The sequence below is a fragment of the Thalassophryne amazonica genome, chromosome 10 (genome assembly GCF_902500255.1).
Source record: "Thalassophryne amazonica chromosome 10, fThaAma1.1, whole genome shotgun sequence".
Taxonomy (NCBI): domain Eukaryota; kingdom Metazoa; phylum Chordata; class Actinopteri; order Batrachoidiformes; family Batrachoididae; genus Thalassophryne; species Thalassophryne amazonica.
Window position 1 is genome coordinate 61,017,392 of NC_047112.1, and position 26,785 is coordinate 61,044,176.

Consider the following 26,785-nt stretch of genomic DNA (forward strand, 5'->3'; position numbering starts at 1 on the left):
TTGTTTGTCTCCAACTATCAACAAGGACTGGTCATTTTCAACAGCAGCGTGCTCTTCCTCCTTTGCTGGCATTAATGGTAGTTCTGTACAGATGCAGCACACGCAAGCGCAGCCAGCTCTTCTTTCTATTTCTGTCCACTGCTATACGTAGTCCTAGTTGTAACAGGCAATCCGCGGAGCTCACAAAAATGCTTTAAATCGTCAACTTTCCAGCGGTTTGAAATGATCCAAATCATAGCACTCCTCGCTGCTTTCCGCCGCCATAGCTTGTGGATTGGTAGTCAAAAATTTAGCCTACCCATAATGCACCGCGCGGCCCAAAATGTGCACTTCACTTATTATCCCTCTCTCTTAGCGAGTCAGCAGGTACATTTCCGGAAACATCTTACTCGGCATTTCTCTGCGTGTGATGCACATTTTAGGAAAATGCAGAAACATCCGAATGGCCGACAGACACTGGTACGTTCGATAACGAAGCTTCTGAGCTTTCATTCGAAGTGATGGCTCAGATCTACAGAGGATGTACAGACAGGAGGCGACACACCCCGAAACTCTTAATTTTTTCAGAGTCTGTCAGATTTTGGATCCTAATGTATGCTGACACTGCTGTCTGTGTCACATGACACTATTTTACTGCTGCTGTGGACTTAAAGATAGAATGTCTCCACAGTGCTGTTTTTACATGCATGCAGACAGATTTTTTACATTGGAAAAAGTCAGAATACATTATTTTCAGGAGATAATGGACTTTGTATCTAATATGGCAGAATCGTGAGAGACATTTGTGAGGCGCTCCCTGCGGAGCAGCCGTGGGACATTGTTCTCCGGCTGGCAATCACTCATGATCCATGCATGAGGACTTCTTTGGTGGAGTGGACTTTACATATTTAATTTTGAAAATCATTCTACAAGTGGGTGAGTGCCCTATTCTGTTTTTTTTTTTCCTTTTAGATTTTGTTCTCCTCAGTGGGGCTGGTAGCCTTTTCAATCTTGATGTGTGCAGAGTGTGTTCTGTAATGGAGCAGCACTCTGTTTTAACCCCATTATAGCTCCACCCGTAAACGTGGACACTGAACTGTCAGCTGTTTTTCAGGCTGTCTGTTCATACAGATGTATTTCTTAGATTTTTCACTTATATCAATGACAACACGTCACACATAGTGTGAATTTGGTCGAATTGTGCATGAAGCAGGAATCGTATGCAATATGTGTAAATCATAGCTGCCTCTAACACCTCATACACCTGTTGCTATACCTATTTGCACACACCAGCGGCTGAAAGACAGACTGTGTGCTGTGAGAGCCCATCGAACCCTCCGCAGCAGGTGTCGGCCAAATTCCAGTTGACATGGACGAACACTTTAACACCACTCGCATGGCACTTAGAAAATGTGTGACCATTCAAACTGTCATCACTGTCGAACTGGATGTGAAATTTGTCTAAGTGCCCCACAAGTGTGGCTTTGCAAAAAGCCACACACATGTGGTGCATTCGTCTTGCACGTGTGCGAGTGTGTTGCGTTTCTGACAAAAAGTTTCTGGCTGGTAATCACAGCTTTTGGAAAGTGCAGGTTTGAATCCTGTGAGTGGCATGTATTTTTATGTTTTTTATTTTCACAGCAGCTGGTTGATGTTGTTACACATCGCAGCTGCTCGCTCTGTGTTCCCACGTGAACAAACCATAGCAGTGACATCGTGCACGCCTGCCCATCAGCGCAATGTTTTCGTGGTTTGCTCATACGAGCTGTTCCGCCATGAGTCAGCTGAGTTGTACTTATTTGTACTATGTGTGAAGTGGCCCTTGTAAGCATGCACAAAGCTGAGCCTCTAGCAGACTGTTTTCAACACTTTCATGATGAACAGTGCATGTGCACTAAGTCTTCTCATAGTGGAGAGCGGTGCTGCTTTGACCACGACTGCATCAAAATGAACAGTTATCACTTAAAAATGAGTCATCACAACATGACATCACGCTTATGTAACTTTACAATTAACCTTAACATTCTTAATGTAGCAGCTACATTCCATTCAAGGGAGTACTTTGTTTTTGGCCATCTCTGTAGCTGTTTGTTGCAAATGCTACCTCGAGACCAGTCACGGAAGTGCACAAAGTAATCCTGGTGTATCATCGGATGGTCACTAATAAATAAATTATGATTTTGATGTGACATGTCCTTTAAACAGAATACAACTTAAAGTAAAAATGATGGGGGGGTTTTCATCTTTATGAATTTGCAGATAACTGATGATATGACATAATGATATTAATACTTTTATTGATTTGAAACATAAGATCCAGCATGGTAGTCTGAATTGTCTGAGAATTTGTGTGCTGTAAAAGAGCCATCAGACATCCATTGTGTTGTGTCCGGTGATTTATGTAGAGCAACGGTCCTCATAATGAGGACATAACTTGGGTTCATTTCAGTATTAAAAATAACATGTATCTTGTTGTTATGTATGTTTCTTCTTAGAACAAAACTTTAATTTAATAAAACAAGGGGAAAATGACAGTAAATGGTCATCATACAGCCTGTAGAGTCCGTACGGAATGTAACTGGTCATATGAATGTCCAAATATTCTCTCATATTATAGTATTTTTTGTAAACACTGCCTTGTTGTGTAAGAGGCTACTTAATTATGATAATGTAGACCTGTTGTCTTCCAAATCTTTATGGTCACTTGTTTCTGCTGCATAGCGTCTATAACGCCAGAAAATATAACATGGTTATTATATCATAACTCTGTAAAATTTTTATCTGATGAGGATGTTTCATGAAATATCATGAATTTAATATCCCTAAATACTCATATTTTACACTGGACATAAATTGATCAACACTGGATACAAAGTGAAAAATTGCCCTCTTTGCAAAATTCATGACTATTTGACCCAACCAGATCTCTAAAAAACCAAATGTTTATTTTTTAAGGAAATCACAGACTAAAAAATTGATTTACTGTAACATGGTAGCATTCTTATAAAAGGATCTGATGAGTTTCATCAATGCATTTTAATGTGAGGTTGCTGGAGGCAGTTTATTAATTATGATATTATGATCGTGGACAACATGAATCCCATCATTTCTCTTCCCCATTACAGTCATTAATCAGTTATTACTGTTAATTGATTGGCATATTAACTGGCTGACTACACCAACACAAAATGGCAAAATTATGATTCTCTGAAGTGATGTGGGTCTTTCATGCTGATGATTTTATGGAGAAAATGTAATTTTCGCATTTGTTTTAGGTTGTACGCTGCTTCTGAGCTTTCAGGTCACTTTTACAGCCAGTTTTCTTCAGAAAGTAGGGATGGATGCATGAACATTTCCAGGTCACTGAATATGTCGTGGACTTCATGTTTGTATTTTTGAAGGGAGGAGGGATTGAGCATTGGGAACTCTGCTGGATGCCTCGGTGAGAGAATGTGTGAAGAGTGCTGTGATTGCTTTTTGATTTTTTTTTTTTTTTTATGTCAACTTGCCACTATCACCTTTCACAAACTTACTTCACCTTTTCCTAAAAATTAATAATAATTTAATAATAATAATGATAATTACAGCTACTGGATGCTCAGCTCTACAGGCACACTACTGGAAGCAGTTTTGTTTGATTTTGTCAAAATATTCTCACGGGGTATTTGACAGATAGCCCCATTATCACCTGTAGTGGCATCACCTCAGTGAGGTATAAATATTTCCATACGATACAATTAAAAAAAAAGACACAAAGAGAGAGAGAGAGAGAGAGCAAGAAGTCAAAATGGAAATTATTTAGAAACTGTTTGGCTTTTACCCATGATGTCATCATTGTGAAAATGTTTTCCAGACTGCATCCCACAGGCATTTATTTACACGTTGAGTTGGGCTGTCGCTTTTCACCCCGGCTGCATGGATTTTTCACTGAGACCTGATTGGTGACCGAGTGCATGACATTGAACCTCTAATAAGTCCTACACCGGTTACCAGCAGTTTGTTCTCCCAGCACCAAATGCACAAACACACCTCTTCTTCTGCACTTTATTACTTCTTCTTCTACAGATATGTCTTGGAGGTGGATCTGCTGTGAAAGCACAATTAAAACTAAAGTATCTGCCTATTAGTAGGTAGAAACACAACAAAAACAAAATCACAGAGACTGGAGTTGGATTTCTGATGCTCCTTAAGTTCTCCACCACTTAATTTGGAGTCCAGCAGGTGTTGACTGAAGAGCAAAACACTTTTCTGCTCCCACAACATATTTACATACGAGGTCTCTTAGATAATAAACCGACCCTTTATTTTTTTTTAACTATATGGATTTGAATGACATGCGATTACCACAATCATGCTTGAACCCTCGTGCGCATGCGTGAGTTTTTTCACGCGTGTCGGTGACGTCATTTCCCTGTGGGCAGGCCTTGAGTGAGATGTGGTCCCGCCCTCATCGGCTGAATTCCTTTGTTTCACACGCTGCTCGAGACGGCGCGCGTTGCTTATCAAAATTTTTCTGGACCTGTGAGGAATATCCGAGTGGACACTATTCGAGAAATTAAGCTGGTTTTCTGTGAAAAGTTTAAACGGCTGATGAGAGATTGTGGGGTGTTTCTGTCGGTGTAAGGACTTCCCACGGAGCGGGACGTCCTGCAGCGCTTCCAGGCGTTGTCGTCGGCCTGTTTCGAGCTGATAACATCCTAATTTAAGGCTTAATTCACCCAGGACATCGTGAGAGAACAGAGAAGATTCAGAAGAGGCCAGCATGAGGAATTTATGCGGACATTCCACTGTTAAGGACATTATTTTAATGAAAGACGTACGCGCAAATTCGCCGAGCGTTTCGTGACGACTCGGCAAATCTGTGTGCGCCGCGACAGGAAAAACACCTCCGTGTTGAAAACCATTTGTAGAATCAGGCGGCTTTTAATGGCTTTCAACAAGTGAGTAACTGAGAAATTGTTTAACAGCTTGGGCATGTTCCAACTTGCCCGTTAAGATTTCCAGCGGAGGTGTTTTCCTGCCGCGACCCCCCGCCGGTCGGGTCCAGCCCGACATGCGACTCTGCCCGCACGTTCTTTCATTACAAAATGACCGTTAACAATGGAATGTCCCGAATAAACTCCTCATGCCGACTTCTTCTGAAAGTTCTCTGTTCTCTGACGACTTACTGCGTCAACAGAGCCTGAAATGTGGAAGTTTTCAACTTGAAACGGCGAGACGCTGCCGCCTCGAAGCGCAGATCGCCGTCAGGCGCCGTGGACCGTCCTTACGGCGACACTACCAGACCAAAATCTCTCATCAGCCGTTAAAATTTTTACCGAAAACCAGCTGAATTTATTGAATGGTGTCCACTCAGTTGTGCCTTACAGTTTTGAAAAAAATTTTTATCCAACAAAGCAACAGTCTCTGAGCATTCCTAAACAATGAAAAAAATCGACGAGCGGGTGGCGACTCCTCACTCAAAGACTGCCCACAGGCGAATGACGTAACCGACAGGCGTGAAAAACTCTCGCATGCCCACGAGGGTTCAGCATGTCTGATGTAATCACACGTGATTCAAATCCATATGGTTTTTAAAAAAAATAATAAGGTCGGATACTTTTCTAAATAGACCTCGTATGAGTATCCATGGATGAAATATTATTTTCTTAATTTTAAATGCTAATTCAGCAATTACACCAAATTACTTTTTGTAGGTCCGTTACTGCTTCAAAGGTTTCTTAAAACTACTACTCAAATGTAGAAACAGTATGCTCCATGTGAGAAAGTTTGTCCAGTAATATACGATAGGGGTTTTATACCATGTGTTAACTTGACTGCATGGTTATGGGTCTCAGTGGGAATCAGACCCACACATGGGTAGTGTTGGTGTCAGACTCTCTATTCTGAGCTACAGTCACAGGTGTTTTCATCTACATTTGTCCTACATAGCACTGAATGTATGTGAAATGAATGTGTGTGTGTGTGTGTGTGTGTGTGTAGAGTTCTCCCAGACAATGAATAATGGCGCTGTGCCATTATAGTCTCATTACAGCACATACTGTGGTGTACGCTGTGGCGTACGCTGTGGCGTACACCGTGGCGTAAATTTGTGATTTTTTTTTTTTATTAAGTTTATTCATCAACCTTCATCAGAGCATTTAAAGATATCAGTCGTGCCTCACCTTTCTGCTGATTAAATTCTGTAACTGGGACTCTTGTCTGTTGTTGCGGGCAAAAAAAGAATCGTCCATTTCACAGCGACAGGTTTTATTTGTTTCTCATTATTTGCCTTTTTAGCGCAGTGTAACTCTCAGGTTTCAGGGCGTGAGGTGGCTTGACACAGGTAACAGGTGGAGTCCAATGCAGACTCACAGTCATGGTTGGTTTTGATGGATAAAAGGTTTTATCTGTTACACAGGCGTGGGGTTCGGTACACAAGAGGTCAAGCTTACAGGCAGAGGTAGCAGACATGGTGCAGCTGAGACTTTGTCCGTAAACCAGGTAGGGTTCATACACACAGTGCTGAGGAACAAAGCAGGCAAACAGAGGCAGAGTAAAAAAAAACCAAAAAAAAAAAACAGGCTGAGTTCAAGGTAACGGTGAGGCAGAGGTTGGAGTACACAAACAAGGTCAAAAATTACACAAGCGCAAACAAGATGAAAATGAGAGGCGAGAATGTGAACAGAGTCAACAGTCAGGCAGTGAGCTGTGGAACTGTGAGGGTTTTAATAAGGAGCAAACTAATCAGGTTGATGTGAAGCAGGTGTGTGGAAGGTTCTGGGAAGAGGTGTGGTTTAGTGAACAAAGAAGAGGGAAGAAAGGCAAGAGAGTGGGGAGGGCAAAACAAAGCAGTGCAAAACAAGAGAAGTGAGTGACAGAAAAACTAACTGTGAGAAAGAAACATGACGTGCTCAAATAATTAACGTGAGCAAAACAAAAGTGGCAAACCTAAGAGCTTACGTGACAAGTCAAAATGGGAAAACAAGTAAACTAATGATTAAAACTAAAACTAGAATGGAACTGTTATTGACTGGTACAGAGTAAATACAATAAAATGGCAAAACAAACTATGGGGTAAACAGAGAATAAGTGATGAACAGAAAACAAAACAGGTGACTGCACTGGCTTCCAGTCAGTTACAGGATTCATTTCAAATTGTTGCTGTTGGTTTTTAAATGTTTAAATGGATTGGCTCCTTCTTCCCTCACCGAGCTTCTGTCGGTTCATGCTCCAGGTCGAATATGAGATCAGCCAATCAACTGACTCTGGAAGTGCCGAGATCCCGGCTAAAAACCAGGGGAGACCGTGCATTTTCAGCGGGCGGCTCCGAGACTATGGAACAGGCCTTCCTTTGAATGTCTGTATGGCCCCGTCTTTAAACATCTTCAAGTCTTGGTTAAAAACTCATTTGTTTGCTCTGGCTTTCAACTCATGCTAGCCGATTCCTGATTTGGTTGTGATTATCATTTTAGCCATTTTGTTCCTGCTGTGTTTTTTATTATTATTATTATTATTATTATTATTGGTGTGTGCAGCACTTTACGCAGTTTTTCTGTATTAAATGTGCTATATAAATAAATTTGACATTGACATTGACTACTGAATAATGCAATAAATGACAAATGGTACATAATCTGACGAGCAACACTGGAGATTAAAAATAACAAAAACCAGTGACTAAGCATTATACAACAAATGTGATAAACAGAACTAAAACTAAAGTAACTTAAGAGACCCAGAGTGAACAAATACAAACTACACAATAAATGATAAGCAAAGAATGAAACCAGTGACGAAAGTGCAACACAAGGAAAAGCAACGAAATACTGAATGACTGCAAACTAAATAATGAGGTGCTGAATGAAACCAGTGAGTAAATAATAAACAAAGCAAAACAATAAACAGAACCAAACTGAGACTAACATGATAAAGTATGAACTAATGAAAAGTAAAACCAGAAAATTACAAAGGAAATACCCCAAGAGCGAAGACCTAAACCCCGAGCCGGGGCTGAGCATGACATCAGGCATGGACTGGACCATTTTTATCTCCCATTTTGCTGGTTCCTAAACTGTTGTTATGGTCCCTCATGTAAAGGGGAAAATTCTGTATAATATCCTTGGGTGTTGTGGTGGAACTTGACTTATTAAACATTGTTTCTGCAAATGCTGCTGTTACCGTCCGTTACCGACTGCATGTAGATCTGACTCCAAGCTGCAGGTCTGACTGATGAGACGCTCCCTCCCTCTCTCTCCGCTTAAGCCAGCTGGCCTGTTTACGAATGTCCAGGTGTTCACTTTCTTCGGGCTGTCTGCTGGAGCATGTTTGAAGCCCAGTTGCTGTAGAAAATCAGTAACAAATGCAAATTCTCTTACAACCCCAGTTCCAGTGAAGTTGGGACATAGTGTAAAATGTAAATAAAACAATACAATGATTTTCAAATCCTCTTCAACATATATTCAATTGAGTACACCACAAAGACAAGATATTTAATGTTCAAACTGATTAACTTTATTGTTTTTGTGCAAATATTTGCTCATTTTGAAATGGATGCCTGCAACACGTTTCAAAAAGCTGGGACAGTGGTATGTTTACCACTGTGTTACATCACCTTTCCTTCAAACAACACTTAATAAGCATATGCAAACTGAGGATACTCATGATTGGGTATAAAGGAGCATTCCCAAAAGTCTCAGCCCTTCACAAGCAAAGATGGGGAGGATCACTACTTTGTGAACAACTGCATGAATAAATAGTTTAAGAACAGTGTTTCTCAATGTTCAATTGCAAGGAATTTAGGGATTGATTCCATCATTTACAGTCCATAATATTATCAGAAGATTCAGACAATCTGGAGAACATTTTACACATAAGCGGCAAGGCCGAAAACCAACATTGAATGCCCGTGACCTTCGATCCCTCAGGTGGCACTGCATTAAAAACCGACATCATTGTGAAAAGGATCTTACCGTGTGGGCTCAGGAACACTTCAGAAAACCATCGTCCACCACATCTACATCCACATGTGCGAGTTAAAACTCTACCATGCAAAGCGAAAGCCATACATCAACAACATCCAGAAACGCCGCCGCTTGCTCATTTGAAATGGACAGACGCAAAGTGGAAAAATGTGTTGTGGTCTGATGAGTCCACATTTCAAACTGTTTTTGGAAATCAACAAAAACAATAAAGTTTATCAGTTTGAATATCAAATATCTTGTCTGTGTTGTATATTAATTTGAATTAGGTTGAAGAGGATTTGCAAATCATTGTATTCTGTTTTAATTTACATTTTAGACAACGTCCCAATTTCATTGTAATTAGGGTTGTACTATGAGAAATAAGAGTAACGTGATGATGACGACACGCTGTGTGTGTACTCCTCATCAACAAAGTTTTCCTGGTACTGGTAGCTCATTTTACAAGTGAAAACTCTCCATTTCTGTTGAAATTTGCAAAATTCCCGACCATATGAAAACATACGTGAAATGGACACATTCACCAATGCCAAAACAATGCCGCTGTTGCCATGACAATCACGCATCAATGACAATATGTCCTGGACAACCTCCTTGATTGATTGATTGATTATATTTAGTAAGTTCAATCTAAGTACGTAATATAATTAGAAATACATTAAAAACACATGGATGACACAAAGTGCCATCCAGCATTCTCTAATCAAATCTATCATTTTAATGTACATGTAACCATTTTAGTTTCAATAAATGTTATTGTGAACTCATGATTTGGGTGTTATTGTGAGCTTAACAACCTGATTGTCCAATATTTTGGAAACATGTATGTAAAAGGTAAAAATATCATGGTGTAATTAAGTTAAGAGCTATTTGGTATATTTAGAGTGTATTGTGCAATAAGTAACATTCTATCATAACAAGAACTTGGTGCTGGAGATTTTTCTTATGTCTCTTAAGTTGTATTTTAGAGAAGACTGAAGGTTGAAGTTGCAGGACATGGCCTTTATTTGTACTTGAAACAGTCAACATGCTCGAGCTTCCTCCAGAGGAGGACTTCTCCCCCGGCGGTGTGCATTGCGCACAGCTCCTCGTCAGGTGATAATTGCCAACAGCATCACGATACTAAAAATTTCTGGGGAGAACCCTGGTGTGTGTGTGTGTGTGTGTGTGTGTGTGTGTGTGTGTGTGTGTGTGTGTGTGTGTGTGTGTGTGTGTGTGTTGTGTGTGGTGTGTGTGTGTGGGTGTGTGTGTGTGTGTGTGTGTGTGCATACATCAACTTCTCACACTAATATAAAACTTTTGGAGGTCCAAGCTAGATGTTTGGCTGGAAGATTTTATTTATCTTGTTAGTGTTGTGTGACCTTCCCCAGCAACCACTGCTTCCAGTTCCAAAGTACCACAGCATGGTGGCAAAAGGCACAGTAGCAATCACAAAGCACCTTTCAGAATAATTGTAAATGGTTCTATTATTAAAAAAAAGTCTGATCCAGTGTGGCAAAACAAAGGTTACAACGTAAAGGTAAAGTCTAGGTAGTTGTGTAGTTCCATAAGACCTTATGAAGTCATGAGGTCACTAAACAGAGGTGTTTGGAAATGCAAGTAGAATGAAGGTCCAAGTCTTTAGGGTTCTGGTGTTTCTGTCTTACTGTATGTTTGTGAAACGTGGACACTAACCAGTGACCTAAAGCAATGACTATATATACTGTATTTGGTACCAAGTCACTTCAGAAGATCCTTGGGTACTCCTTTGCCAAATGAGCGGTCACATAGGGATACTTGGATGACAAATGTCAATTGCATTGTGAGGGAACCTCAGCTCAGACATTTTAGCCATATGACGCATTTCTCTGAGCGTGATCCAACAAGCAGGTCCTGTGTTGAGGACTCTTCTGCTTAAGAAGACCAAGGGGACTCCCACATTTTACTTGGCCGAGGCAGATAGATGGTTGCTTTCGAGTATTGAGGTTGATGGCCCAGTTGTTTTCTTAGATTGTTGCCATCCAGGACCCAAGGCTGTTCCTTAGTGTTTTAGATGTGGCAACACATGGCACCCGTGCATGCTCCTCGACCTGTTGTGTAAGCATGTGATAGGTAATCTATCTGAAGTTAGGCTAAGTCGTTGCCTTTTAAATCTTGGTAATAGGAATGTTTGAAGCTGCAAGCCAGTGTCGCTAAGGAAATGATGTCACACTAAACTGGTCTCTTCCTCATCAGTCTCTGGTTAATTAGTTGCTCCAGTCTGTTCATGAAGTATCTTTTCCTCTAAGATGTATTTGTATTACAAATAAAGACACCTCTGTCCTTATAGCCAGAATGAAATTTGACACAGACCACACATGAGCTCAAGTATTCCTCTGTCATCTTCAGTACATCTAAAAAGTATGCTGCGGTTTTGGAAGCACAGCATATTTTTACTTTACACGTGACTTTTTGACAGTGTGTCTGTTTGTTTCTCTGTGGCTCTTGCAGGCATGGAGAAGACATGATTGTGACTCCATTTGCACAGGTCAGTAGTATTTACGATTATCACAAAATCCTCAAGTCTTTGTCTTGAGGATCAATGGTGAACACTCTGACACGCACAGTGCAAAAACATGCCCTAAGGTGTTAGGGCATGTTTGACTCATTTTCACTCTTTACAGGGCACTTAGTGTTGAGTTATTGGTACTAATGGGCTGGATTTACCCTCTTCATTGTTCATGGGTGTGTTTTGGTTGTAAAATTAAACGAAACAGTCAACGTCACCTGTCATTCCACACAGCACAAAAGTGATTTAGTGGCAAAGCGCATTGAAATGAGGGGTTTTCTGGTGAATTAACAGATCTTCCAAGTGCTTACTGTTATTTTGTTTCATAGTTGTTTTCAGTTTAGTTTCGCTGTGCATAAAAGCAGGGTGTAAGTACATGTGTTGTCAAACCACTTATGTGAGGCACGTCTGAGTGGTGCACACTTTAAACACAAAGCGGTCACTTTAGACCACATTTTTGTTAGTCTGTTGCACAACTGTGTTCTACAACCAGACGATACCAGTGCACCAGAACTGTGCCTGACCATACCTCATCTTCAGACCACCATGCCCATGAGAGCATGTGACATGGGTAGTGGGCATGCACACCACAACAGCGTTGGTGGAAACTTCCAGAATCATCCTCGTTGTACGGTGCACACTTTTATTCTGGGTGGAAGACACAGCCCAAATAGTCAGTATTTCTTACTGACAGACAGCTTCTGTTTTGTATTTGTTTTATTGTTATTTTTCTGAGTGTGCAGCATCCAGTACCGAGGTTTTGTCTTTTCCGAGAACAAACTCCATGAAAATGTCACATTTTTCCATTCAGTATGTAATCAGACAGTTGTGGGTCTACAACACCCATACACATTTGTCTTCACTGGCTGTTTCACTCACAGGATTCAAAATAGCAGACGGTTCATTTTTCACACAAAACACCCACATATATTCTCTTTGTACTGAACAACCTGTTCTGAGTGTGCGTCTGCTCAACAAAGTCGAATGACATAATCTGTGTGTGTTGTGTGTGGTGTGTGTGTGGTGTGTGTGTGTGTGTGTGTGGTGTGTGTTGTGTGGTGTGGTGTGTGTGTGTGTGTGTGTGTGTGTGTGTGTGAGAGAGAGAGAGAGAGAGAAATACTTACAAACCAATATTCTAAATTAAATTTGGACTCAGCTCAAAATTGAAATTAAAGTACTTGACTAATAATTTTTAGCAGCAGAATTATGTAATGTACGATTTGAAACTGATCTAATTTATTCTGTGACGACACCACACACCACATCATAAAAAGCACTGAAGAGCATTTTTAAATTCTGATAAGGAAACTGTAGACATCACCAACTTAAAAGTGACTCCACAATGTGGCAGTGACTCATTGATTTAGAATCAGAATCAGAATCAAATTTATTGACAAGTAACTTCATACATACAAGGAATTTGATCTGGTGTTATTGGTGCATAAATACTGGAAAACAGTTCTATAAGAAGTACACACACACACTCATCTTCAACCACTTAGTCCAATTAAGGGTCGCGGGGGACTGGAGCCAAGTCCAGCAGTCAGAGAGCGCAAGGCGGGGTACAGCCAGGACAGGACGCCAGTCTGTCACAGGGCCACAAACAGACAAACACATTCACACCCACTCACACACCTACGGACAATTTTAAAGATTCCAATCCACCCACCCCACATGTCTTTGGATGTGGGAGGAAACCGGAGCACCCGGAGGACCCATGCAAACACGGGGAGAACATGCAAACTCCACACAGAAAGGCCACAGGAGGGAACTGAACCCATGACCTTCTCGCTGTGAGGCAACAGTGCTAACCACTAAGCCACCATGCTGCCCTCTATAAGAAGTAAAAAGAGTCAAATAAACAAAACTATATTCACTATTAAATAAATAATACTTAATGGAATGGGACAGTGCAAAAACAGGTGATTGAAGTACAGATTTACAGTACCTTTCAGTGCAGGGACGACCCATCTGTGCTTTATGGTACTGGGGGGCAGTGGGGGTCTCTAGCATTGTTTCTGAGTCCAGCTATGGATGGAAAGCAGCTGCTATTGTGTCTTCAGGTTTTTGTCCTGATGCACTTCAACCTCTGGCCAGAGGGGAGGGTGACAAAAAGTTTGTGTCCTGGGTGTGAGGGATCAGCCACAATTTTCCTTGCTCACCTCAGGGCCCTGGATACATACAGGTCCTGTAAGGATGACAGACTATAGTCGATCACCTCGCTGCTACATGGATGATATGCTGCAGTCTGTTCCTGTCCTTAGCAGTGACAGCAGTATACCAGACATTGATGGAGGAGTCGATGATGGGCTCAATGATGGCAGTGTGGAAGTTCATCATCACTATTTTTGGCAGGTTGAACTTCTTCAGTTGCCACAGAAAGTACATCCTCTGTTGTGCTCTCTTGATGAGAGAGCTGATGTTCAGTTACCACTTGAAGTCCTGGGTGATGGTGATCCCCAGTTAGCAGAAGGACTCCACAATGGCAACTGGGGAGTCACACAGGGTGATGGGGGCGGCCAGGATTGGATTCTTTCTGAAGTCAACAACCATCTCCACTGTCTTGATGGCATTAAGCTCCAGATTGTTCTGTTTGCACCAGGACACTGGGTGATCGATCTCCCATCTCTAGGCAGGCTCTTACCCATCAGAGGAATCCAGTGAGGGTCGTATCATCTACAAACTTCAGGAGCTTCACAGACTGGTGACTGAATGGTCTTGAGGTGTGTGAGGACAAGGCACTTGAAGGTCTTCATCACCACAGAGGTCAGGGCGATGGATCTGTAGTTATTAAGTCCTGTAGTTCTTTGTTTTTTGGGGATAGGGATGATGGTGGAGGCCTTGAAGCATGCTGGCACCTGGCATGTCTCCAGTGAGGTGTTGAAGAAGTCTATGAGCACCGGAGACAGTTGGTCTGCATAGTTCTTCAGTATAGATGAGGAGACAGAGTCAGGTCCAGCTGCTTTGCATGGGTCCTGTCTCTTGAAGAGTCTGTTGAGATCCCTCTTATGAATGGAGAGAGGCCTGGTGCGGGTCCTTGCTGTGAGCATTTGTCTGGGGAGCAGACCACAGGGGAGAAGGTGATGATGGATTAAAGCTGGTGATCATGGGGAGTGATATTAGGACTGTCCCATTGTCTTTCAAATCTGCAGTAGAACTCGTTCAGCTGGTTGGCTAGATGAAGGTCATTGAAAGAGTGGGAAGGGTTAGGTTTGTAGGTTGTGATCTGTCTGAAGGTGCCCTGACACTTGCACGACTTTGATCCGCGCACTTGCACACACACCGTCATGACGATCCCACCCACTGTGTTCCCAGCTGGACGCTGTGCTTTGTTCCACTGGTTGCCACGCATTGTGCACTGGACGCTGTGTATATAAATAATTATTTCATAGCGGATTAATCATTTTCTCTGTGAGTTGGCTGTTGAAAACACCTCTAATCACTTCCGGAATCACAGAGGGCTGTTCCAGCTGCAGCTTTTCTCTCTCACACGCGCCCTTAATGAAGTGGAAAAAGCATTTGGAACAGTCTACAAAGGTAATTATCATCATGGTTGTATTGTAATAGCTCAGTAAAACAGTTGCATGTTCATCCAGACGAGCTGTGCTCTGATGCAGTGCACAGACACAATCACTCGCACTCATGAGTTTTTGAATTGTTTCCGGAATGTTCACGTGAAGTTCACGTAATTAATGTGTGATGGAGATTTTGAACATTTCAAAATTTTCTTTGCGCACTTGCACAAAGCTGTGCACAGTTTACAACAGTTTACAAAGAGTTTTAGACTAGTTTACTCTCCTGCACGGCAGAGTGCACGCAAGTGTATCACAGTCGTGCAAGTGTCAGGTGGCCTTGAGTCCTTTCCAGACAGAAGTAGAGTCATTGGCTGAGAACTGATGTTGAGTTTCTCAGCATAAAGCCGTTTAGCTTCCCAAACCTGACCTTGTCCCCACTTGTGAAAGCCTCCTCTTTCTGCAGCTTCATATGTCTGAGTTTAGGACTAACCAGGACCTTTTTCAGTCCTTTTAAATCATCAAATGTTGGAGTGATCACACTGGTAAAGCTGGTTTGTTTCTAATGTAGCTGAGCTGGGCAAACCACAAAACTTTCAACAGGAAATGTCATCCCAAATCAGTCAACATGAGGATCACAGAAAAAAAATTATGTATAAAACAGCCATTGACCACATTGATGCACTTGAAAGTTCATTTAACTTTAACTACAATGACAGAAGGGATGATATGACACACAAAAAAAACATTCTGCGAACAAAAGTAGAGGATGTGGAGGTTAAGGGTGTGTGAGAAAGTAGTAAAACTGAGCTGAAGAGAAACAAGGCAGCTGTCATTTACGTCAGAGAAATGAAGAACAATGCTGGAGGCAGGAGATGGACCAAGGTCAGCATGTTGTAGGCTGCAACTGAACAAGATGCCCATCTTATCCAATCACAGAAGGCAGCATAAGGAGGATAAGTTAGGATAAGTTTACTTATTCTTTTGTGAGTTGGTTTACAGCCAAACCCAACTAGAAGCAAGATTGTTAAACAACATTAACAAATCAGGAATTATTTGTATAAAATGTCACAAACACTCTCAAATCTCAAAAGTGTGTCAGCATGCCCCAAAAAGAGCAAAATACAAAATAAAGATGTGAGCAGAGCCTCAATTGCACAATGTAATGGGAAAATCCTTCCAATATGCAGGAAATGGGTGAAAAGCTGAATATGAAGCCCTTTCCACAAATTTACAACACAAGGAAATGTGTCGTACTTACTCTGTGGGGATACATTATGTCAGGGTGGGCAATCATGTGCCATAAAGGGCCGAGACACTGCAGGTTTTCCGTGCAACCAATCGCCTCAGCAGGTGATTTCATTAATGATCAGGTGTCTCAGCAGGTGATTTCATTGACAACCAGTTGTTTATGTTCAGAGCAGAAGCTCATCAGCAACCCACCTGCTGAGGTGATTGGTTACATGGAAAACCTGCAGTGTCTCGGCCCTCGATGCCCACCCCTGCATTATGTGGTGTGGTGTTGTAATTTGTGTGGGGTTGTGGGTTTTTTTGTTTGGTTGTTTGCCTTTTCATTGTCTGCAGTACTGCATTATTGCATTTGTGGGAGCTGCTGTAGTACTGTATTTTGCACAGTAGTGGGAGCTCTAGCGCTATTCGAAGTCTGTTGAGTTTCTGCTCAGGCAGCACCGTGGCTTAGTGGTTGGCACTGTTACCTCACAGTGAGAAGGTCCTGGAGTCACTTCCCACTTAGTCCTTTCTCTGTAGGGTTTGCATGTTCTCCCCGTGTTTGCGTGGGTTCCCTCCAGGTGCTCCAGTTTCCTCCCACTTCCAAAGACACGTACCTGTCTCATTAGTTGTTTCAGTATTTAAGCACACCTGTTCTGTTGTCTCATTGGGGGTTCATTTTTTGACATGATCTCTGTCTCTGAGTTCCCTTGGCCCACTCCGCACTTTTGTGAGTATTTTTTTGCTTAAGTATTTTCCCTGTCCTAGAGCTCCTGGTTCTGTGTCAGTTTTATCTCCCCGTTTCTCCATCGGCCCTTTCTACCTCCTTCATTTTTGAGTTCCCTTTTTGCACTTGGTCTCTTGGTTCATTTGGTGAACTGTTCTCTGTTGCTCAGCTAATAAATCTGAGTTTTTTGCCATATCCTCTGAGTTTCTATGTCTGCATATTTGGGTTCAACATATACCACAAACCATAACATTGTGGTTGCTTATGTCTAATTTTACAACACTAATTTATATGTGGATGATTGCAAAGTCTACTATGCACGTTCTCTTGCTGACATGATGTAACGCAATTGCAAAGAAGTTGTTGAGCAGTGCCTCAAACATCAGTGTGATGGAACAAAGAGATAGGATGGAGTTCCATCCTTTCTGTGGGGAGAATCATCGTCACCCTGCCATGTGGATGGGGGTTATCTACGTATGCTTCCTCAGAAGTTTTGGTTTGCCCTCTTTACTGGCAGGCGGAGCTATATATAGCTGCTGACATCACTGGGCTCCTCTCGTCACAGCCGACTACACAGAGTGAGGGGACAACGTGCGCTGTAAAATAGGTTTTGGGTTGGGAGAGGCATTGTGGGGGTGTGGGGTTGTCATCACTGAGGCAAGCCCTGTTTCGGCTCTGCCCCTTCTGACATGTCGCACCAATCAACTATGAGATACACACACACACACATTCACATACTTCTCATTCACAGTGATTGCATAACAGCCATTCTTCATTTACCAGGCAGTGCTATTGCTGGAGCGCTGAAGGCAGGCTGGGCTAAAAATAGGAGCAGAGAACCTTCCAGTGATCTGTTGATGTTTGTCTATTGTTATGCAGAATGGGATCAGGGGAAGGAACAAACCCATCTGCAGAGAAGAAGTCTTCTTGAACCTTTAAATGACTCATGTTGAATTGTATTCCTGCTCTGAACTACTCTAGGTAACATTAATAAAACTGTTTATAAAATTTTCAAGTGAATTTAGAACACACACACATGGTTGTTAAATCGTAGTCTGTCCCAAGCTTTTCTAGCTTCTTTTGTGTGCTTGAGCGAATGAGCAGGGGTGGTGGACAAGCGGTTAGTGCACTTAATTTCAGTGCAGAAGGTTCCCCACCCCTGCCACATTTCTCCATGTGATGTGGCGTTGTGTCAGGAAGGGCAATCCGGTGTAAAACCTGTTCAATTCAACATGCAAATCCACCTTGGATTTGCTGTGGTGAACCCGAGTGCAAACAAGGGAGCAACCGAAGGGGACTAAAGCCTCGGTCCCACCGAATACTAAAGACCCTTTCACACCAGGCCTGCTTCGAGTTGCATCATGACGATGCAGGAATGTCTGCATCAGGTGTGGGCAGCAGGGGGGCAGAGATGAGGTGACAGCACAGAGGAGGTCCTGGCAGACTGGTTGCAGCCAGTCTGTGCACTCTGATTTCTCTTCTAGTTTATATTTGTTCTTGTGCAGCTCTGCAGGTGTGCACTCTGATTTCTGTTATAGTTTATCTTTCTTTCTGAGACCATGAGCTGCAGCCGGTGCGTTCACGCACGCCTGCAAATGAACCATCCATGAATAGACTGGAGATGTCTGGGCTTTTTACTGGATGTGGACATGTCCTGTCTCTGGCAGTCAGTCTGTGAGCAGGACTTATGTCCTTTATTTAACACAATCATGAGAGAATTTGAGGTGAGAGCGAGGAGCTACCTGCAGTGCGTAGTTTCACGCATTGTGTACACGGTATAAAAACAAACCTGCGTAATTTATACTTTCGACAACAATGGAACACAGAGCAATCATAAATTGCATTGGGTAACGTTGTATTGTGAGGGTGTGGCATTCCAGTCACATTGAGTACCGTAAGTTTCCTCAACTTGCAAGAACTACTTCCTTTCAACATCCTGTGCTTGACGCAGAAAAAAAGAAATATGTTTAATTTCTGGCGTCTGACTCGCTTCGCCATTTGCATCCATCACGGTCGCCTTCCTCTCAGCTGGCTTTATTTCTTCTGCTACAGTTTGATCCAACTTTAACTTTGTGTTCGTCCGTTAATGTCTGCAAAATCGCTCTTTTGCTACACGCGTGCATTCTGCTTTCCTGGACAGTTGCCTCTGCGCTCCTTCTCGCTGGCTTTATTTCTTCTGCGGCTTTTAAACACACATTTGATACCGTGATGTCCTTGGCATCAGTGCACACAGAGCACACCTCATCAGATCCATTAACAAGATGTTAAATCTATCATAAACATACTTTTACAGCAGATTATAAAGAAGGAATGAGCATGCAACTGTTTTACCAAGCTATTACAAATAAAAATAGTTACCTTTTAAGCTGTTCCAAAATATGTTCTCCACTTCATGGAGCAGGAGAGAGAGGAAGAAAAAGGGGGCAGATTGAAACGGTCCTCTGTGATTCAGGAAGTGGTTAGAGGTGTTCCAGGGTGATTAGAGGTCTGACAGAAAATGATTAATCCACTACAAAATAATTATTTCATATACAGCTTCCAGCATACAAAGCAGGTGGAATGTGCGCAAGAAGCTGAGCCTCCAAAAATAGCCTCTAGGTCATCATAGCTGCCAGGCACTCGATAATGGCTTATAGCAGCCTCGTCCTCACCACACACATGCCTCTAAAATCCTTGTTATGCGCATTTCACATTGGTGTGTATTCGTAGAGCTGCGTATTGCAAACATTGTGTTTCATTTAAATACGCCCGAAATGCGCGTGTACTCAGCCTTTTTCCATGCATTTCATACTTGCAGCTGCGTGGTTTGTGCTTTTTAATGTGCACACAGTCGCATGTACCTTGCCGCTATTTAAACCCAGTTCACTCCTGCCGGCTGTGCAGAACACATCACTACACTTGGAAAACAGTGGAGTGTATCATGAGGTTGTTACATTTGCATTACTGCCACGATCAGGGCGTTTGATGAGCGCACCGACATGCAGCGAGTGCACTTTAATTTTAAAGTCACAGGTTTGATCAGACACAGAGAGAGAGAGAGAGAGAGAGTGAGAGTGAGGGAGAGCGCGCATGTGAGGGAGAGCGCGCACGCGAGAGAGAACGACTGACCGACCTGCTGTTTCTGTTGCGTTTCTGGTTTTTTAAGTTGAGGTTCGATTCCCGGTTCTGAGCACACAGGTGCTGTGGGCTGTGTGATCCTGTTCTCATGTCTCCAGTTGATTCCTCTGGATTCACGCACTCAGTTTTTGGTTATGTACATGCAGTGCTGTGCAGACCTGCTTAAAACTGTGTCCAGCTCTCTACGCCAAAGAAAATTAAACATGTTTAATTTCTTCCGTCCTACGCGCATAGCCCTCAACATACTGCTGTGTAGGGAGAAAAAACTCAGCGTAGAGCTGCTCATCTCAGCGTAGACCATATGACACAATGAGCAGCTCTACGAATACGCCACTGTGAAAGGGCTTTAGCCTTGTAGTACCTCAGACACAAACTGCCCCACATTGTTGCTAAATTTGAACTTCTTGAAATCAGCACCACGCTTAGAGATGAGCCTCGTTAGCTGAATATTCTGCCTCTCAGAGCTACTATTCTCCCACGATTGTTGAATACTTCCTCTTGTAGCAATACAACATGCTGTGTGGCTCATTATTCACTGTTCATTATTTGGTGGGACCATGGACTTACTTTACTTTTGTGCTTGGACAACAACTGTACACTGGGTCCAAGTGGCTGAAACAGATCCCATTCTGACAATAATAACTGCTTTGGGATGTCTAAACAGCAGGGTTGGTAGTTCTATACCCCTGGTCTTGAAGTATCTTGAGCAATACACTCCACTTCACAGCACTATGCACGGGAGCTTGTTGCATCTTTGTGCATATGAAAGAGTGAATGTGCTGAAAATAAATGTGCTGTCAAAAAGCTGTCCATTAACCATTTCCAACACTTTCACTCAGTATTTGCTTTGTTGAACCTCAAGAATCAAAACTCTGTAGATAAGGAAAGAGTAGACTAGATGTCAAAAACATAGCTCACATGTACAGCAGTATATGTAGGAGTAATATTTTAAACATGTACAGAGTAATCAGACATGGCAGCTGCACAGGTGTGACAAGTCCAAGCAGGCACCCATGTATCAACTGCTTGAGGCAGATAGACAGCTACGTTCAAGTGGTAGGGATGGACTGCCGGTCTATGTGGGTGAGAGCAAAGTACAACTCAGAGTAGTTCCATGAGGTCCATTTCCACCACCGGAACTCAACCTATTTCCCAGATGTCACAGTCTTTTACGGGAACAGCTGTGTAATTGCCCTTGTCATTCATTGTGTCCCCACTAAACTCCCATTTGGCTTGTGTATCTACTATGTATTCAGGGACGTAATAATTCTGCTACAGTTTCAGTCACAACAAACATTATCTCGTTCCTCCTTGTGGACTCAAATCCTTGCTAGACCTTGTCTGTTTAGAAGAAAGCCAAAACACCCATACCTCCTTGTTGGTGTATCTGTTGCTTCTGCTCGCCATCCTGTTTCGGTTGTTGTGCTGTTGGTCTTATTGCATTAGTCTGGCTTGGTGCTTGTTGTTTTCATCTTTTTCTGCGTAAGTTAAAGAGCAGCTACCATAACTTGCAAATGCTTCACACACTTTCAAAATCCAATTTTTACAGGTCATTCACGTGGAAACTACTCACATTTTTATCAGGGAAATGTTGAAAAACCTCACGTATAACATCAGGTATATTGTCGTTATGGGTCATCACTCTACTGGTTAACTGAAGTTGTGCACACAATGTACATTCATCTGATTCATTCTGATTCATTTTATTGTTCATAATTACATTTATAGCCATTTCCTGTTTCTGTTGTTACTGATTTACTCTTGACCATATTAATCTTTATTAATCTTGTGTGTGTTTGCGTGTGTGTGTGCATGTGTGTGCGCGTGTAAATTGCAACAGTGTATTCAATATTTCTTTTATGTGATTGTAATTGACACGTAGCCTCATGCATTCAGCTTCACTAAGTATTAAAGTTTTTTATTTTTTCGGGTTTTTTTAATTCCGACCCTGTGGTAAAAATTTTTATTTATTTATTTTCACTATTGATGACATGGTTCTGCAGTTCTTGTTCTTATGTTGGTTTAACTCTCATCTTATCCATTAGTCACATGGTTCTTTAAGAACCTGACTGCTCTATTTACATCACATTAAAACTTTCAAATGCACAAAAAGCTTAAAACGTGTTACTGTTTGTTTGACTGGATGTTGTTAATAGATGCAGTAGTAGTAGAATACTAGAAACTGTCATATTTGTTGCTGACAGCTCTTCTCTCTCTCTCTCTCTCTCTCTCTTTCTCTCTGTAGCTTTGATGTGGAGAATGGCCTGTCGGTTGGACGCAGTCCACTGGACTCTCAGACCAGTCCGGGGTCTGGTCTGGTTCTTCAGGCTAACTTCCCCCACAGTCAGCGTAGAGAGTCCTTTCTCTACCGCTCCGACTCAGACTTTGAGCTTTCACCCAAAACAATGTCCCGTAACTCTTCCACTGCCAGCGACATGTAAGTGTTTTAAAGATACTCCGTCATTTTACAAAATCAATAAATTATTACCAATCAATAAAGTAGTCAAGGATCTCAAATGTGATTTAAACTGGGACCAGCACATGTGTTGTGATATAGCAAGTAGGCTGTTAACCTCCAAAACGTGATTCAGCTGCAAATCGTGAATTCTCCGCAAAACGTGAATGCTAAAAAATATCTCCCAAAACGTGAGCGTGGGTCTCACAAAACGTGAACGCGGGTCTCGCAAAATGTGAATGTCATTATTAATAAACATATATTTTTTCATTTTAAGTAGTTTATGGATTTCAGTTTACAGATCAATTACTGTAGGAAATGTTGATCGCAAACCCTGTGACTGCAAAAATGATTTTTTTTTTTTTTTTTTTTTTTTTTTTTTGGCAGGGGTCACCACAGCCGGTGACGTGGGGAGGTGATCCGAGCAGCTGGCACTTCTGTTGTCAAATGCCGGCCTCGTTGGGTGTGTCCCCACCAAAAAGCCCCCGCCGAAAAAGCCCCTGCCAAAAAAAAAATACAAAAATCATTTTTACAGTCATAGGGTTTGCGATCAAGATTTCCTGTAGTAATTGATCCGTAAACCGAGATCCATAAACTTGCATGATATTCACGATTTGCGAGACCCGTGTTCACGTTTTGGGAGATATTTTTTCAGTATTGATGTTTTGCAATTAACGGTTTGCAGATAATTCACGATTTGCAGCTGATTCACGTTTTGGGTGTTTACATCGGCTAAGTAGTAAAAAATCTTTTTTACAGCAACTGGACTTCTTTTTGATCTTCAAGACATTTCACCACTCACCTGAGTCACTATGTGGTGAAACGTCTTGAAGACCCAAATATCTTGATGTTTGCTTGTAAACTTCCAGATGTCTCCTACGTGGATAACCGAGAACAGCAACCATCACCTTGCAGAGTCTGTTAACCCTCAAAAAGGAGGTCCTTCTGTCAGCAACTTTAGTTTTTGTAGAGCAGGTAGCTCAGTGGAATAAAGAGTTGGGCTACCAAGCTGTAGACTGGGGTTCGATTCTATGTCATCTCTGTGCCCTTAGAGAAGGTACTTCATCTGCCTTCTCCTAGTCCATCCATCTGTTAAAGGATACCAGCCTTTGTTGAGGAAGTAACTTGCACAGGACAGGCATAGACACTAATCCACTTAATGCTACAGAATGTTGGGATAAGCACCTGCATCAGTTCACCTCAGGACCTATATATGACTTACGTTTTCCTAACACATGCTTTTGTGTCAGAGTGCTTCAGTTTTTAATGACCAACTGCTCATTACAGCATCAATCTCAAGTTGGTGTAATAAAAACTGAAACCAAAAAGACTCATTTTATCCTTGGGTCAGCCACAATCAAACGGCATTTATGTATAAGAAGTTTACAGTTCTGTCGTGATGAGTTTTTCATTAGTGCTTGTGTTTTTTTTCTCAGTGACTGTAATAACTGCCTACTTGATCCACACATTAAATTATTACCTTGAAAGAAAGAAATCTTTATTTCAAAGGACATGTCACACATTATTTAATGTCCCAGTTAGCAACACAACATAAAAATACTCATGATTGTAAATCTATCCACCCACATGCAATAATAATTAGTGGTCGCTGATGTATTTTATTGCTAATAAGCGAAGTGCGCAATGCATCTGCGCATGCGTGGGTCAAACGGGGCAAAAATCCCAACTACCAAACTCACACCGCTCCCATTGAATTTCTTATACAGTAGCATTAGCAGACTGTAAAAGTTAAGGCTTTTACAGGGATTGTTTCAAAGGCTTTAAGCCTTAAGCGACGCATACAATAATGACAGGTGCGCATTGTGCTGTTTTCAAATGCTCGAATGGAATTTATAGCCTTAAAAGTTAACGCACAATTGCAAAGCACAAAGACAGAAAGAAGAAGAAATGTGGTTGTAAACCTCCGTTCATTCTACATAATTTCCCCACAGAAAAGAAAGATCCAGACGGATGTAAAAGACGGACTAAAATTGTAAGTTTCTTGCACACATTTATTTTGTCAATATCCTGAAACTGTGCCAAATTATAATGTGGCTGATGACGCCGTTTTCATGCATCGGCTTATGGCTGTAATGTCGCACCATGAATGACGTGGCGCGTAATATTGTAAAATTGACATGTTCTATAAACAAACTGCATGCATGCACATATCATTGTATGTCTGTCAACTTATCAAAACAAACGTGACACCAAAGAGGTTATATGTGAGACTCACCGTCATTGTAGTCATTATGAAGCCGGTGGAGTCGTGATTTCTCATCCCTGCTTAGCAAATATTCTGCAGTATCCACAGTTTCAGACTCTAGACTTGGTCTAACCATCCGTCAGTTGCCTTCAAGGGGTCAGAAATTTGTTTGTCTCCAACTATCAACAAGGACTGGTCATTTTCAACAGCAGCGTGCTCTTCCTCCTTTGCTGGCATTAATGGTAGTTTCTGTACAGATGCAGCACACGCAAGCGCAGCCAGCTCTTCTTTCTATTTCTGTCCACTGCTATACGTAGTCCTAGTTGTAACAGGCAATCCGCGGAGCTCACAAAAATGCTTTAAATCGTCAACTTTCCAGCGGTTGAAATGATCCAAATCATAGCACTCCTCGCTGCTTTCCGCCGCCATAGCTTGTGGATTGGTAGTCAAAAAATTTAGCCTACCCATAATGCACCGCGCGGCCCAAAATGTGCACTTCACTTATTATCCCTCTCTCTTAGCGAGTCAGCAGGTACATTTCCGGAAAACATCTTACTCGGCATTTCTCTGCGTGTGATGCACATTTTAGGAAATGCAGAAACATCCGAATGGCCGACAGACACTGGTACGTTCGATAACGAAGCTTCTGAGCTTTCATTCGAAAGTGATGGCTCAGATCTACAGAGGATGTACAGACAGGAGGCGACACACCCCGAAACTCTTAATTTTTTCAGAGTCTGTCAGATTTTGGATCCTAATGTATGCTGACACTGCTGTCTGTGTCACATGACACTATTTTACTGCTGCTGTGGACTTAAAGATAGAATGTCTCCACAGTGCTGTTTTTACATGCATGCAGACAGATTTTTTACATTGGAAAAAGTCAGAATACATTATTTTCAGGAGATAATGGACTTTGTATCTAATATGGCAGAATCGTGAGAGACATTTGTGAGGCGCTCCCTGCGGAGCAGCCGTGGGACATTGTTCTCCGGCTGGCAATCACTCATGATCCATGCATGAGGACTTCTTTGGTGGAGTGGACTTTACATATTTAATTTTGAAAATCATTCTACAAGTGGGTGAGTGCCCTATTCTGTTTTTTTTTTTCCTTTTAGATTTTGTTCTCCTCAGTGGGGCTGGTAGCCTTTTCAATCTTGATGTGTGCAGAGTGTGTTCTGTAATGGAGCAGCACTCTGTTTTAACCCCATTATAGCTCCACCCGTAAACGTGGACACTGAACTGTCAGCTGTTTTTCAGGCTGTCTGTTCATACAGATGTATTTCTTAGATTTTTCACTTATATCAATGACAACACGTCACACATAGTGTGAATTTGGTCGAATTGTGCATGAAGCAGGAATCGTATGCAATATGTGTAAAATCATAGCTGCCTCTAACACCTCATACACCTGTTGCTATACCTATTTGCACACACCAGCGGCTGAAAGACAGACTGTGTGCTGTGAGAGCCCATCGAACCCTCTCGCAGCAGGTGTCGGCCAAATTCCAGTTGACATGGACGAACATTTAACACCACTCGCATGGCACTTAGAAAATGTGTGACCATTCAAACTGTCATCACTGTCGAACTGGATGTGAAATTTGTCTAAGTGCCCCACAAGTGTGGCTTTGCAAAAAGCCACACACATGTGGTGCATTCGTCTTGCACGTGTGCGAGTGTGTTGCGTTTCTGACAAAAAGTTTCTGGCTGGTAATCACAGCTTTTGGAAAGTGCAGGTTTGAATCCTGTGAGTGGCATGTATTTTTTATGTTTTTTATTTTCACAGCAGCTGGTTGATGTTGTTACACATCGCAGCTGCTCGCTCTGTGTTCCCACGTGAACAAACCATAGCAGTGACATCGTGCACGCCTGCCCATCAGCGCAATGTTTTCGTGGTTTGCTCATACGAGCTGTTCCGCCATGAGTCAGCCTGAGTTGTACTTATTTGTACTATGTGTGAAGTGGCCCTTGTAAGCATGCACAAAGCTGAGCCTCTAGCAGACTGTTTTCAACACTTTCATGATGAACAGTGCATGTGCACTAAGTCTTCTCATAGTGGAGAGCGGTGCTGC

General features: G+C 42.1%; 1 protein-coding gene across 1 annotated transcript in view; it reads left to right on the plus strand.

The window, feature by feature from the left end:
- LOC117518848 (cAMP-specific 3',5'-cyclic phosphodiesterase 4D-like) overlaps positions 1-26,785 on the plus strand; it is a 166,908-nt gene that overhangs the window by 51,107 nt on the left and 89,016 nt on the right. The window contains exon 2 of the mRNA XM_034180090.1: positions 22,295-22,486. Coding sequence (XP_034035981.1) covers positions 22,295-22,486 — 192 coding nt within the window. The remainder of the gene's footprint in view (positions 1-22,294; positions 22,487-26,785) is intronic.